General features: G+C 39.1%; 1 protein-coding gene across 3 annotated transcripts in view; it reads right to left on the bottom strand.

Annotated features, from left to right (window-relative positions):
* The window catches only part of LOC146677663 (protocadherin alpha-C2-like), a 139,619-nt gene that overhangs the window by 113,383 nt on the left and 9,345 nt on the right, over positions 1 to 16,891 (bottom strand). The window contains exon 1 of one of the 3 annotated variants that reach the window (XM_085424716.1): positions 13,406 to 15,857. The exons of 1 other annotated variant lie outside the window; for it this stretch is intronic. In XM_085424716.1, the coding sequence (XP_085280842.1) occupies positions 13,406 to 15,763 (2,358 nt within the window). In that variant the 5' untranslated portion in view covers positions 15,764 to 15,857. Of the gene's footprint in view, positions 1 to 10,309; positions 12,745 to 13,405; positions 15,858 to 16,891 lie in introns of those variants that run through there. One more of the 3 variants, XM_085424725.1, reaches the window with a different exon arrangement.

Below are 16,891 nucleotides of genomic sequence, written 5' to 3'. Positions count from 1 at the left end.
AAATGACTGAGATGGTTCTGTGAGGTTGCTCCACTTTCCACAGAAATGAAGATAACTATTTATAAAAATAATAACTTGCCTACAAATCGTTTAAGCATACTTCCGTTTACCGAGAATAACAAACACCAATTTCCACTCTCATTAACATCAAAACTTAAACATCTACTTGTGCAGCAGCAAAAATAATGTTCCTTCTTAAGGTGTGATGATAGGGATATAAATGATCTGCTCTAAGTGTCACATATTGTTTGAGTGTTCATGTTAGTTTGCATGCATGTGTGTTTTTGGCTGAGGAGTGTTAAACAGTGAGGGAAGAAAAAACCTATTGCCACTTGCTAGTTTAATGTTTCCCCACATGTTTTCTGTCTAAGACTCACTGATACATGACTGCTGACATAAATGCCACCTTCATTATTGTTATGGCATTCTGCTTTAGTGTTACTCAATTCAGTTGCCTTTTTGAAACTGTGTTTTTTTATATATGTGGCTATTGTTTTTTTAATATGTCAGGCCCTTTTTGTCAGATTAAATATCAACAACATGCCTCTGTATTGTTCAGCACAATCCAACAGCAACACAAACTACAGCTTCTTACAGACTGTAAAGTTGAATTCACAGTCCTCTCATACCATATGTTTAGCATACAATATATGCAGCTTTAAAAAATAATTCAATGGGACAGATCTTTTTAAGTGGGTATAAGCATGCAAAGTTTAAAGTCAAGGACAAAGCAAATACATAACAGATTAAAGAAAACAACATGGTGGCAGCATGGTGGCATGGTGATTAGCACTGTTGCCTCACAGCAAGAAGGTCTGAGTTTTATTCCACCACCTGGCCAGGGCCTTTCTGTCTGAAGTTTGCATGTTCTTCCTGTGTTTGTGCGGGTTCTCTCTGGCTACTCCGGCTTCCTCCCATCGTCCAAAGACATGCAGTTAGTGAGGTTGGGTTAGATGGGGATGTCAGCTACTGACAGCTAGAATTACATAACTGGTAATTCTAAATTGCCGAAAGGTGTGAATGTGAGTGGGAATGGTTGTCTATCTCTATGTGTTAGCCCTGCGACAGATTGGTGACCTGTCCAGTGTGTACCCTGCCTCTCCCCCCATGGTAGTTGGGATGGGCTCCAGCCACAGCCCTGACAAGGATAAGCGGAAGAGAATGGATGCATGAATACTACTACTACTACTACTACTACTAATAATAATAATAGCAATAATAATAATAATAATAATAATAATAATAATAATAATAATAATAATAATAATAATGCTGTCTAGCCATTAGCCTGAAGTTTAAAGCTGAATGAAATCCTAGGTTATTTTATGCGCTGCTGTCTTTCAAAGCTGCTCTTCATGGCATCGTTAAGATGATTCCACCTAATCATATTGGAGGACCAACATAGTAGAATTATTACTTTACATACTTTACAGAAGCCCTAATCCAACACAAATGGGGATAGTGACAGTTATAGCAGATGAAAAAATGCTTGGATAGGAATTCTCTTTTGAAAACACCTAAAGCAACAGCAGCAATATTTTGGCACTTTTAAACATTTGGCATGACAAACTGCCAAAAGTACAGCTTTTTATATAATGCAAGGAGATCTAACATGATGCTTTCACAAAGGTCATGTGTTGCAGGTTTACACTGAATTGTTTCTAATATACTGCTTACAAAGTACTGAGTATTTTTATGCCATTTCACAATTTCTGTCTATTTCTATCATTATTCTATTAGAAGCATTATCACTATAATTCATTACTTTAGTTCTCTGCTCTAGGACAAAGCAAAGTGACAAAAATCGGGCAGTAAAGGGCTTAGGGAGAAATTACACTCCAGCCTTATCATGAGCACCTCATTTATAGCAGTCTGTTAACAAGCAAAATAAACACATTTTGTTATGTTGGTATCACGTTTTTTTTTTTTTTTGTCTCTGCACAACTTTGCTCCCCTCATTCCCATTAAGCAGATTCTCACTTCATTATCTGTAATGCGATGCATAGATTATCTGGCCCAGTATCTACTGTGAGTTTTGGTCTGCATAAAAGACTGAGTTCATCTGTTTGCTAAATCCCTTTCTACCTGATCTCACTATCTACTATAAAATCAAGCCTTAACGTAATTTGACACACTATCAGCATTGAAGCAGAGGTACACAGTAACACTCTTTTTGAAACTAATGGTACGTCTCGATTATGTGGTACTGCAATTATAATATAATATAAATAAGAAATTTATTGCACTAGCCCTTGTACAGCTGCTGTTGCTCAGTTTGTGAGATTAATGTTTTAAAGGCCCTTAGGCTCATAGTCTCTGAATGAGTGACATGCTTTTGTGACTAAAAACAAAATAATGAGAAAGGTAATGTCTGACTGAACACAACACTTATACCAATCATTTTGATAAAATGTAAATAGCAAAAAGCATGAAAAAGCATGAAACAAATGTAATTAATAAATTCTGATAGCCATTTCCCCCAAATAAGGGATAGCTGTAGGTTTATGACCCACAAAATAATAAATGAAACACATTATTGTTAAATGTATTGTTTCCTGAAAACAGGAAAAATAGTAATTGTGAACAGCATAATGATTATTTATGCAGACCGCGAACAAACCGAAGAAATAATGCGATGACCAAAATATTCCCTAACATTAACCAAAATACCCATCCTTACCTTAAATCTAACAAAATTGAATAGCAATATGCAAATTCTAAGAACATTGTTCATGTAATCCCATCCTTCATCCTCCTGTATAAGAAGTATTTAACTCAAGTCAACAGCAACAAGCTGAAAAAATGTTACTTTGGATTCATATGCAGGCAAAATTATTATTATTTTTCCTCTAGGACCTCTGGCTTTGAAAAACAACACTAGACTTGGCTATGCTTCACGTGTCCCTACTACAGCCATAGGGAAGAGAGAGAAAAAGGTTTTCTAACAAACTCAGCTCATAGCTCCAGTTTATTGAGAAAGAGGAGGTAGAGTTGAGAAAAGAGGCCACCTATGTTTTCAGCGGCAAGGAAGGATTGTATAGCTTCAACTAAGCTTTGTAATAGCAGTTAGCAACCAAGTCAAACCAAAACGAACACCAGGCTGAGCAAAAAAACAGAGAACTGGGGGATAACAAAAGAAAGAGTAAACAAGCTTACAAAATGTGTCAGCCATTTTCTGTGAGCCTGCAGTTGCACAAAGCGACAGGAGAGGGCATAAGAAAGAGTATCAGCAAAAAGAAATCAGGATGCGTAGGAGGAGGAGGAGAAGAGATTCTTTGTTTAAGAAATGAAATGAAGAAATATGAAGACAAATACACTGATTGAAGAATCGAGCAAGAAATGGCAAGGAAATGAGGGAGAGATGAAGATGAGAAGGAAAGCACATGAGGCTGAGAAAAGTGGGGTAGTAATCAAGAGAACAAAGGTTGGGGAAAGGGGGGGGGGGGGAGCAGTCAGTGGGAGGAGAGCGTGTGGTATGAGCCACAGCATCATCATCTTCCACACCCTTGTGTCATTGTTTTATTCATACACTACTAGATTTGATTGTGGGAAACAGAGAAAGGTCTAGGAATGAACAGACATGTAAACACAAAAACACAGCTCTGTGTGTGTGTGTATGTTTGTCTGTGTGCCTGTGTGACTACAGGGAATGTCATAGCCTATCATCTTTCTAATATCATGTTAAAATAATACTAGGACCAACCCTAAATGCCCACATTCCTGATTCATTTTTTATGACAGATGGTTCATCCTGAAATAAACCCAGCAGACCAACTTCGCAAAATGAAAAGCTACATGTGGGATGAGATGACTCACGTCCTGAACAGAAAAACTCACTGCATCACACACTAAGAAAAATGACCTGGAGGAGCTGAATGTCCATTTTAAAAACACAGAGAATACAAGGAGACTTTTTTACACTGTAGCTTTAATCACTGTTAAAATGGGCTTTCTCATGTGTCTGCGTCAAGTGTCATGTGATCATACATAAACACAAACACACACACACTGTGCATCCTTTCAGATACCATGGATTAATGTATGATATACCTGTACCCACCCAGGCTGTGCGGTATATGCTACAGTATATATAGTATTATTGTTTGCGGCATACATGCACATACTATTCCTCCATATCATGTGAAACTTCAAGTCTCAACCTTTAAGAGAAATAATAAACAATCTAGTTTGACTTTGTCCCATTGGTTTTCTTTGGGAAAAGTTTTAATAATATAACTAATAAGACCTATTTTAACGGGATAATGTGTGGTTTGTGTTGTATTAAACCTTGTAGAGCTTTTCTTTTAAAAGAAATTAGATTGAGAACATTTAGAGTGAAAGAGGGGTGTGACATGCAACACAGAGCTTTGCCAGATATACACTGCAGGAACAAAAAGTCTTGTGATTTGGTTACATTGAATAAAACATTAGCACATTGAAAGCTGGGCTGGAACATTCAGAAAGATAAGAATAAACAAGGCATTGACTTCACTCAAGATGTTTAGTAGGGGAACTAGACAGGCCGAATAGCCACACGGGGAAGAGGAACCCTGCAGCTACAGACTCAATCCCTCTAACGGCCAACATTTGATTCCATCCATGTGTGGCAACAAATACGGTATTAATTAGACAAGTGTATGTCATTTGTGACCGTATACCTCATTTACCCCATTTACCCCGCAGTGAGCAGTGCAAGGATAAGAAGGCAATCCTCTTAGCAAGGCTACACCCAGCATCTAAACAGCAGACTCTGAATTTCCCTCACTCATTCATGCTTTCTCTCACAATTCACTAAATTCCTATTTCCTAAATCTAGATCTCAGGACACTTCATTGTGCTGTTTTTAGGTTTTGGTACAGGATAAATTAAAAGTGGTTTTTAAGCCATATGTGTCTTTACTAGTGTTCTGCTTAATGGCTGGCTGTCTTGCGTGTATCCTTGCCCTGACCCATCAGTCAGTTCAATCCTCCGGGCATGGCATGATGACCTAAGCACAGCAGCAGATGTTCTGGCTGTATGAGCACTGATGCCAAACAAGAGCAGCACAGACCAGCATCTGTTCTTATCTCTGTTGATTCAGAAAAAAAGAGGAAAAACAACAACTTGTAAACACTGCACATGGCTCAATGCACTTAACAAAGCTACCAATCACTCTGCATTACAACACACAGACATATATGTCTAGACTTAAGTACTGTTAAGCATTATGATACTATTAATATGACTATTGTTAGGAAAGTAAAGCATTGCAAAGAGAGCTTGACATAAAGACAGTGAACAAATCATCACAATGCAGTACACTAAGCAAGGCTCATATCATCCATCAAGGAGTTAAAGGGACACATGGAGTTAGTGTATGCAAATGACTTTTTTTGGTGCAATGTTTTTAATGCTTAGAGAAGTTGACCCAGCTAAAGCTCCAGAGAAAGGCCTCCGTGGACTGATTCAGCTGCACTAGAGTGATTCTAAAATAAGAGTAGCAAGGACCAATCTATGGGACTCATGAGTCAATGGACTGAGAGATAATGAAATTGATGGCTTATATAACCAAGTGGTAGAGATAGCAAAGGGTCAGACCTTTTCAAACAGTAAAAATAAAAGACAGGAATTATGTAGGTTTTTTTTTCTTTTTGCTATTATTCTTTATGATTTTCTGTGTCAAATTTTGCTGGACACCCGATAAATTCTAGTTGTATCTTTATCAACACTAAAGAAAGTTTGACCCAAATACTGACGAGTACTGCCTCGCTTTTGCCATCTGACATTAAAGCTACACATGGCTCTAAATCAGTCATGTCCTAGTGCAAATGACAAGAGCTAAAGGAGCTATGCCAAGCAGTGTTGCCCCACAGATGTGAGTGCAGCCTGCAATTACATTTTTATCCCATTGACTTCTATTTTTGCCCTGTTTGTCCAGAAGCAACTGAAAAAATCCAGGTCATCTTCTTGTCATGTTTCTAGTTGATTTATTGTGTTTATTAAATGAGCTTAATCAAATAAGGGCATTTTCTGTACTGTGCGAGTGGTTCATGTGGTTGAAACTGCAGTGAGTGTCATGCATTAAACATACGAAGTGGAAATTTTAAAATTGAATATACAAGACTCAAAGGTAAAGTTAAATAATTGAGTTTAACTTGACATAAAAACATCTTGACACAAAACACATCTTCGTTCAGCCCTTCTCTGAAACTCTGTTCAAAGTGCAGCACACAGAGGTCAACAAACAGATTATTTACTAAGAACACTAAAAGATGCATTGCTGCAATGCTTGTTGATATTGACATTAAGCTCCTGATTAACCAGCACCATATTGCCTAAATGTTTACTAAGAGGAAGTACAGATATGAACACAAGCACTCATAGCAGAGATATGTAGTAAATAGCAGCTCAGACAACTTGTTTGGAAACATCTACAAATCACGTGCTTCAGTTCAACACTAATAAAAACCAGACTGTCAAAGTCAATGTGTTCCTTGAATTCTTCCACTGAGCCACATCAGTTTTTCTGCAGTGAAAAGCAAATCCCCAATCAACAGTAAGTGATTGCACCTTAAAAATAAAAATCAATGTCCAGTGAAAGAAAAAAAAAGTTCAATAACAATGTGAATCTACTTAGTATGCTCATCATAAAATATAAACAAGCATGGAAGTTATTTTTTGTATTGTATTTTAGGTATTGTTGCAGAGTTTTGTGCACTAGTTCAAGAAAAGTCTAATTAAACAAAAAATATTAGATGCATTTGATCAGTTTAAAAGGCTGAAGTTGTCATAAGTTAACCTGATTATTTTTAAATACAGTTCCAGTTACCTAAGTTTTTGCTAAACATAAAATACATTTATCATTACTCAACTTCACAATTCAGTTTTAGCAAAGTTAAAATTGTGCATGCCTTCTTCTTTCCTGAACAAACAAACATTTGTGATCATGTTTTGTCCCCCCTTTCCATTTTGGGGTATAACACTCAAGTAGTGTAACGGCACTTGGTGAAGACTCACACCTTGCTGTTCTGTAATAAAGGCTGTTATTAAGAAAGAATTGTGTGCTGTAGGACTTTCCACAACAGCAGCATCTGAGAAAAGTTGGAAGTTAATAAAGAACATGAAAGCTTACTTGGAAGGAAACTCACTAAGTTTCTACCCCCCCCCCCCCCCCCCCCCCCCACACACACACACACACACACCAGTCAGTTTATCTGTGAAAGTGCCTTTGAATAAAGAGGATTAGACACAGTAGGTGATATCAGTGATGTGATATTGCATGTGCATCTATGGGGACAAGTGTGCATGTGTAAAGTGTGAACATGATGATGGTAGCTGTTTTTGCTGTACTGCACTATGTGTCCAAAATTAGATTACCATCACTGCTGCTGACCTCAATGTGAGTGGCGGCGTCTTCATACAAAGCTGGAGCAATAAGGGAGAATGTGCCCTACTGACATACAACAGCACATTCAGCATCCACTGCTATGACCCTACAGGCATGAGGCACAGCAGCACACAGCTTAAGAGCATGTGGCATAACCAGAGAAAGATTGCAGAAAGCAAGTCAAATATCACCCGGGAAATAAAGAAGTGCACCATATGAAGGAGAAGAGGAAGAACAGAAACAAGGAAGTGGGAAAAGGAGGCCAAGAGTGGGAAGGGGGAAGGGAACTACTGAGAGCAAAATCAGTATGAAAGGGGAGAGAGTGAGAGAGGGAGAGAGAGAGAAGCTGCAAAAAAAGAGGAAGGATAAGCAGTCCTCAGAGCAGAGGCAGAACAGTGAGCACTGCATGGAGTAGTATACTGATGGAACACTCATTGCTATAAAAGCAGAAAACAAAACTTACAGCAAATTGACAGTGAAAAAAAAAGAATGCAGGTTATTTTTCATAAAATTTGAGAGAGGGATTAGCTGCAGAAGATTAGGTGCAGAATAAGTTAAAACGCAAAGGCAAGTAGAGTGAAGCATGATATGAGTGTGTTTAGCTGTCAGCATTTTATGTGTTACTTTAGAAGAAAAGACACAAAAAGAAAGGTAAATAGGAGGAAAGTTGCTGAAATGACTACACACTACTGTTGTACATGATTGGCTTCTTACAACATTCCCAAACTGCAATGAATGCAGTTTAATGAGGAACGTGCTGTCACCTATTCAATAAAAGCAATGTATACAGACACACTTAGGTAACTGCACTGTAGATAACATTTTGTGTAGACATACCGCATGCAAACACAGTTGCAGAGATCTGCTGAGCCAGCCAAGCAAACAGACAAAGCCACTGGAGCAAGCAGCCACACCCCCACAGAGGAGAGCATACAGAATGAAAACTGTAAACAGTTTACGTCTTCTTACATCAAACTAAATTAAGATCAGCAAGTTTCAAATGCAGGAGTCATTTTTTCATCTGTTTTTGCAATAGTAATATACATATTAAAAATTGTTTATTTACTGTACAACAAAGGTGCATCCCATGTGCTTGCATTAAAGTAATTACAGCTCATCCACTCCTCTTACCATCTGTTTTTTTCCTAACTATTAAAAAACAAACTATGATGGCGCAGGAATAAAATAAATAAAAATACACTATAATTCTTTAAAAGACTTGCAATCAGCTCACAGTCTGTGATGCAATGACATTTCCAAGCACTTATTAGTTTTAATGAGATGCTCTCATTTTTAATCACATCTTTTCTGGGCATCTGCTGTCCAGGCACAGCTTAGCATTGCTGCTGTGCTGCAACACACACACAAAGCCTGATTTCTATCTCTCTCACACTCACGCATGGACACGTGCATATAAAATATTCATTCATGCACACATACGCTCAGAGGGGCAGTTATTGCTAGCAGAGCTAAATAAATCTGGACAGATGAACTGCAGAGAAAGTGTGGCCAGCCTCTCTTACTCTGAATCTGAACCGATCCTTTACCTTCCTGTATTCAAGCTTTAGCTTGCTGCTTTATTTCACATGCTGCTCAGTAGCTTCTCATACAGCACCAGTTTTCAGCACAGACATATATGTTTATAATTTAAAATGTGCTTTTTTTCTGTCAGTTTCCTGTGTAGGGAATCTAACGTTGACCCAGTTTTTTGGGTGAATAGATTATCCTCCATACTATAAAATATCTAATTAAAAGCTAGAATATTCCTGCCTTTGCTATTCCTTTACTATCTGCAGCATGTTCTTTCTAATTTACAGTGCTGAATGTGGTATTATAATCCACGAGTTTATATAGACATAAACCAATTCTTATCAAATATTGTGAGGTTTCTATAGATGAGCTGTACAAAAGCCACATCCCCTCCCCCTACTCTACTGCTTTCTCCATCCCTCCCTCGTTCATCCTCTTCCACTGCTGTTGCTAAGACCGTTGAGTGCATGCTAGTCTGTGGAAACCAGTAGAGTCTGAGAGGTGGATCTCCCAGTGTGTTGCTATGGGCAACACACAATATTCGATAGAGAATCACCTCTCAGACTCTAGCTTGCAGACCTTCGCACATGTCATAGAATGTGACCTATTTTCAGTAAGTCAAAGGGGATCATGCACTCTGAAGCTTGTGTGCAGTGTGCTAAATATACAGTCTTCTACATCAGTATTTCTCAATTCCAAAGCACAACAAACAATCAAATAAAAAAATAGTAAAATTATATTGCTTGTTTTTCACTCCTGGAATGAATTCACATCCCTGCTGAAACAACCCCACCTGACTTGCTGCACATTGTGATGCACTGCACACCCGCCTCAGGCACTCTCTGCTCTTCTCTGTCTTAGCTCCAGCCATTCATGGCCCATTGAATCACCTCAACAGCATCAGCAAGCACAAACCACAAGAAATCTCATAGCCAGTCATTCAGTTGCTTTAAGCCCATGTAAGAAACCTCATAGACAGGAAGGATATATAGATGCAATTAAAGATGAAAAACAAAAAAACCAAGCGTATACAGCGCAAAGCTCACAGTTTTTCATTCAGACTCAGACATAAATACATGCAAACCACAATAAGTGTCTGACTGGATATTTGGGTGATATTAGTATTATAAATAATTTTAAACTTCAAAAGCAGAGCACCATATTATGGTATAGACACGGCATAGAAGCAACAGTTCAATTTGCTTATGAATTAGAAGTTTGGACTGTGTGAGAGCTAACCAGAAAACCACATGTAAGGCGTTTTATCAACACACAGCCTACTTATTTCACACAGTGAATATTTTTTTATGCTTCTTGACGGTTCCTGTTGAGTAGATTATTTTGTAGGATCAGCTTCTTATTTCTGATTAAAATTATAGCATAACTGCCTAGAAATAAAATTGTCTTTCTTACCTCTTCAGATGTGCATCTCCTATCTGGAAGCACTAGTGTATTTGCATGACTGCCCGGAACTATAGTAGATCCTATGCTCATTCTGGGTCCAACTAGCATGTACCGCTTCTCTCCTGATCTGTACTGGATGCTGTGACACAGTGTCCCATCATAATTAGTCTCTGGCAGATATTTAGAAGTATAGTCTGTGGATTTGGAGCACTGCATTGCAATCAGCACAATGATGCTGACGAGAAAAAGCACAGAAACTGCGCCCAAAGTTATCATGAGGTAAAATATGACATTACTGTCCTCATCATCTTTTGCTGCACCTTTAACATCAGAAGCTGCAAAAGCCTCTTTGGGCTCCACAAGTTTGACAATCACAGTAGCTGTTGCTGAGAGAGAAACGTTGCCGTTGTCTTTGACCAGTATTACCAGTTTATGCTCAGCGTCGTCTGTCTCTGTGAATGAGCGAAGTGTTCTGATCTGTCCTGTATAGCGGTCCAAAGCAAATAGACTATGGTCAGTAACTTCCTGCAGTGAAAAGAGCAACCAGCCGTTATATCCTATATCAGCGTCATAGGCTCTGACTTTAGTCACCAAGTGTCCTGCGTTGACGTTTCGGGGAATCTCCTCCACACCTTGAGCAGAACCGTTGGAGCTGAGTGGATACAGGATGACTGGAGCGTTGTCGTTCTGATCCAGGATGAAGACGTTGACTGTGACGTTGTTGCTTAGTGGCGGAGTTCCAGAATCTGAGGCAACAACTTGGAACTGGAAAGTTTTGATTGTTTCAAAATCAAAACTTTTCAGTGCCACAATTTCTCCATTTTCAGGGTTTATACTTAGAAATGATGTCAATTTTTCATCAGCATTCCTCATAATATTATATGATATATGGGCGTTATCACCCTCATCACAGTCATGAGCACTGACAGAAAATAAAGATCCTCCAGCAGCATTGTTTTCAGTCACATAAAACATATATGGGTTTGTTGAAAACTCTGGACTGTTGTCATTCACATCTGATATTATCACACTTATTATCCTGTGAGATGACAGTGGCGGGTTATCAGCATCTTTTGCAACAATTCTTATGTCATACTTGGGTTGCTGTTCTCTATCCAGCATTGACTTGGTGACTAAAGAGTACATATTTTCTTGCAATGAAGGCGTTAATATGAAAGGTACACCTTCACTTACAGAACACATCACCTTTCCATTTACTCCTGAATCTTTATCATTCACACTTATCAGTGCTACTGTCCTTCCTGGTTTGGAGTCCTCAGGGACTGCACTTGAAAGGGATGTCACCTCAATTTCAGGTGTGTTGTCATTTAAGTCCAAAATAGTTATTTTAACACTTTTTTCTGTTGCCAGGGGGACTTGCCCTTTATCAGAAGCTTTAATATCAATTTGATATCGGTCTTTTTCTTCATAGTCTATGGGCCCTTTCACAATAATTTCACCTGTATTGCTATCGACTTCAAAAATTTCACGTAATTTCTTATTTACATTATTCCCAAATGAATAAACCACCTCCCCATTTAAACCATCATCTAAATCTGTGGCATTTACTTGTACGATAGTTGTGCCAATTGGTGAATTTTCATCAAGTTCAGCAGTGTATGAGTCTCTGGCAAAAACTGGCATATTATCATTCACATCCAGAACATTAACAATAATTTCCATCGTCCCTGATCTAGCGGGCTTTCCTCCATCAACTGCTGTCAGAAGCAATCTGTGACTTCGCGCAGCCTCTTTGTCCAGCGCTTTATGTAAAAACAAAACAGGAATTTTGCCATCCTCTTCTCTATCCTTAACCTCCAAACGAAAATGGTCATTTTGACTGAGCTTATATTGTTGAATAGAAAACATCTCGCTGTCTGGATCACGGGCGCCTTGTAGCTGAAATCGCGCCCCAGGTAAAGCAGATTCGGATATCTCTAAATGCGTCTGGTTGTCCGTGAAGATGGGAGAGTGGTCATTTACATCTAAAACCTCAATGCCGACGTAGTGGACCTCTAAGGGATTCTCCAGCACAGTCTTTATGTTGAGAATACAGGTGGTTATCCGTTCACACACCTCTTCTCGGTCTATTTTTCTGTTAACGTGTACTATGCCGTTGCTGTTGAGTTGAAACAGGGGTTCAGTCGATCCAGAAACGATGCGAAATCCTCTAGCATGCAAAGCACTGTGATCCATCCCTAAATCTTTAGCGATATTTCCAACAACAGAACCCACCGTTAGCTCTTCGGGAATAGAGTATCGCAGCTGTGCGGAAGAAGAATTCATAGTGAGAGCCAAAGAAACAATAAAGACGACCAGGCGCTCCAACAGTACTCCGCATCCCCGTCTTGCCATGGCGAATTCACAGAATAAGTAAAATAATAGGAACAGGACGGTTAAACATTGAAATATGAATTTACACCGAAACACTGGAGCTGATGAAAACCAAATATTCCAGGATTCCGAAACATAATGTTTCCGAGGGTATCAAAGATTTAAAGCCATTGCCCCCCAAAGCGCAAGTGCACCCTGTCGAGAAATACTGTAGCGCAAAACTACTGACGTAGAAGACGTACAGTCGGGAGTCGTTAATTTTCACAAACAGTGACACCATGCGAGCTGACGTTACAATGGAGATAATAAAAATAGTGTTTAAAAGCTTCAACTTCGTGTCGAGGGGTCAAGCAAAACACGGGAAAAGTGCACTCGACATCATTTCAACATGAACAAAATCATCTCGTTCAAACTCCTCCAAAAACATATTAATGTTAATTTTACTTCATGAGATATTCAAATTAAGAGAGACATTCTTACCTCTTCAGATGTCCCTCTCCGATCAGGTAGCATTAGTGTATTTGCATGGTAGATCCTATACTCATAGGATACTCATACTCATCAGTTTGTGTGATGAATATACACTACACATTTGTGTTCTATTTCTATTCAGCTGTTATAAAGAAAAAGTTTAACGCAGCACTTTGAACATATTTATATCAACCGAATTCAAACTCTAAATATGTAGAGTCAGTATTTGGAGTGTCTGAGAATTGTGAACTACTCAAAAAAAAAAAAAAAAAAATCCTGTTAAAATAAAGCCTTTCTTACCTCTTCAGATGTGCATCTCCTATCTGGAAGCACAAGTGTATTTGCATGGCTACCCGGAACTATAGTAGATCCTATACTCATTCTGGGTCCAACTAGCATGTACCGCTTCTCTCCTGATCTGTACTGGATGCTGTTACACAGTGTCCCATCATAATTAGTCTCTGGTAGATATTTAGAAGTATAGTCTGTGGATTTGGAGCACTGCATCGCAATCAGCACGATGATGCTGACGAGAAAAAGTACAGAAACTGCGCCCAAAGTTATCATGAGGTAAAATATCACGTTATTGTCGTCCTCATCATCTTTTGCTGCACTTTTAACATCAGAAGCCGCAAAAGCCTCTTTGGGCTCCACAAGTTTGACAATCACAGTAGCTGTTGCTGAGAGAGAAACGTTGCCGTTGTCTTTGACCAGTATGAGCAGTTTATGCTCAGCGTCGTCTGTCTCTGTGAATGAGCGAAGTGTTCTGATCTGTCCTGTATAGCGGTCCAAAGCAAAGAGACTGTGGTCAGTTACTTCTTGCAGTGAAAAAAGCAACCAGCCGTTATATCCTATATCAGCGTCATAGGCTCTGACTTTAGTCACCAAGTGTCCTGCGTTGACGTTTCGGGGAATCTCCTCCACACCTTGAGCAGAACCATTGGAGCTGAGTGGATACAGGATGACTGGAGCGTTGTCGTTCTGATCCAGGATGAAGACGTTGACTGTGACATTGTTGCTTAGTGACGGAGTTCCAGAATCTGAGGCAACAATTTGGAACTGGAAAGTTTTCAGCGTTTCAAAGTCAAAACTTTTCAGCGCCGTAACATCTCCACTTTCCGAGTTAATATTTAAAAACAATGCCATACTGCCTTCGCTGTTGTCCCGATAAACGTGATATGAAATACGCGCATTATCACTATCATCACAATCGGACGCCTTTACTGAAAATAATTGTGCACCTAAATCGTTATTTTCAGTGATGTAAAATATGTAAGGACTGACTGAAAACTGAGGCCTGTTGTCGTTCACGTCTGATATCGCCACAGTTATTGTCTTTTCACTTAAGAGTGATGGAACACCAGCATCCTTTGCAACAACTGTAAGTTCATAAAAATACCTTTCTTCTCTGTCCAGCAGTGACTTGGTCACTATGGCGTACATATTATCTTGGAGGGATGGCGATATAGTAAAAGGAACATCCTCAGGTATGACACAGGAGACTTTCCCACTGGGACCTGAATCTAAATCATTCACGCTGATCAAAGCTACTGTTGTTCCAATCCTACAGTCTTCGGGAACTGACTTAGAAAATGACGTGACTTCAATCTCGGGTGGGTTATCGTTCAGGTCGATTACCTTTATTATCACACTTTTGTCTGTTGATAAAGGGATTGTCCCCTCATCAGACGCTCTTATATCAATTTCATAGCGTTCATTTTCTTCGTAATCAATTTCACCAGTCACTTTAATTTCCCCTGTGCTCGAGTCTATATAAAACAGTTTTTGCAGTTTGATTTCTACTTCCTTACCAAAAGAGTAAACAATTTTACCGTTTGCTCCTTCATCTAAATCTGTGGCATTCACCCGTATGACTAACGTGCCGGGGGATGCGTTTTCATTCAGCATAGCAGAGTATACATCTTGTGTAAAAACAGGTGCATTGTCGTTAACATCAAGTACCTCAATCAGTATTTGCGTTGTTCCCGACTTTGGCGGTCTCCCCCCATCAATAGCGGTAAGGAGAAGCTTGTGCTCTCTCGCAGCCTCTCTATCTAACTGCTTCTGTAAAACTAGAAATGGCATTTTACCATCATCTCTATCTTTTAACTCCAAACGAAAGTGATCACTGTGACTTAGTTTATACTGGTGAACAGAGAACTGGCTACCGTCTGGGTCTCGTGCAGGTTGGAGCTGAAATCTTGCACCCGGTATCGTCGATTCAAATATTTCAAGTCGTTTCTCTTTCTCTGGAAAGATGGGGGAGTGGTCGTTTACATCCACCACCTCTACGGTCACATAATGGATTTCCAGAGGATTTTCTAGCACTGTTTTAAGGTTTATTACACAATCGAGTCTTCGTTCGCAAATCTCTTCCCTGTCCACTTTCCTGCTCACATACAGAACACCGTCGTCTTGATTCAAATGAAAAAGGGGTTCCTTTGAACTGCCAACAATGCGGTACTTTCTTTCCTTCAGCGTAACCTTATCAATCCCCGCGTCTTTCGCAATGTTTCCAACAACACTTCCTTCTTTAACCTCTTCAGAGATGGAATATCTGATCTGAGCCGAGGCTTCGCTCCCAAACATCACCAATGCCACCGCATAGACTATGCATCTCCATCGCTCGATCCACGTCCGCCGTCCTCTTTGTTCCATTATGTGCAGAATAAAATTACGACTTCAGGATCAATTATTGTGTCGTTTACACATAAAGTGCAGCAGGGTTCCTTTTTAACCTGCTTTCCATAAATTAAACCTATCTGTGCACACCACCGAGAACGACAAGCAGCTGATTTCTTATTTAAGCTCGTTGCACGAAATGCCAAAATACAGGGCTGGACCAGCTGGTGACGACAAAAAGACGAAAACATTTGTAATTACACCGACACCATGCGATATATGACGTTATTGCAGCACCGTGAACCTAAGAAATGAAATAAAATCAACTAAATTCAAGCAACAAAACTATTTGGCAACTGCAGGAAACAAAACAGCGTTCTGCTAAGAATAAGATATATTATCGATGATTTGTAAGGTTCCTTCTTTGGAAATCTATATGAGTTATTTCTGTATTATTTCTAATAAAAAGGCTTGTAGAACTGAAACAACTTTCAGCACTACGGACAGCAACACTACCGACCACAGGCAGACGCACACCGACAAAGTCTGATACACTTTCAGCACACATAAATGTTATGGGAATTAAATAAACATGCGCGTTATAGATTTAACTATCCAACGACAATAAGACAGCATTATATGTATTAAAACACGGTGTCATTATCGATAATGACTTTTAAACGTCAGAAATTGCGCCATAATTTGCTCTGAGCACGCCCATCATTCTAAAAGGTCATCACTGTGGCTTCCTCATTTGGAAAATATAGAACACCCAGTAACTTCAGTGATACAATTCAGTTCCCTGCAATTCCTTGAAATCTGCTACAGTTTTGTCAAGGGCCTCTAAAGTGGGAAAACTACCAAAGAAATGTTTCAGGTGTTCTAGTTCTGAAAAGCAATTATTGTTTTCTTGAATTTTTAAAATTAAATCTTTCATGTTCAGTCGAAAGGTTGTCTGTTTCTGATTGATTAGATATTTTCAGTTTCAAAGGCAAAAGGGATAAAAATTAACATTAAACCACAGCACACTAACTGTAGTTTAATTTATGATTTTAACAGATCACCTCGTTACTTGTTAGCAAACACATACAACAACGATCTCATTAACACACACACAGCTAGTTTGGGTGATGAATACACACGACAAATTTATGTTCTGTTTCT

The sequence above is a fragment of the Rhamphochromis longiceps genome, linkage group LG2 (genome assembly GCF_057381845.1).
Source record: "Rhamphochromis longiceps isolate RC_006_pf linkage group LG2, R_longiceps_female_GT1.1, whole genome shotgun sequence".
NCBI lineage: Eukaryota > Metazoa > Chordata > Actinopteri > Cichliformes > Cichlidae > Rhamphochromis > Rhamphochromis longiceps.
This window is presented reverse-complemented; position numbering and strand designations above follow the sequence as displayed.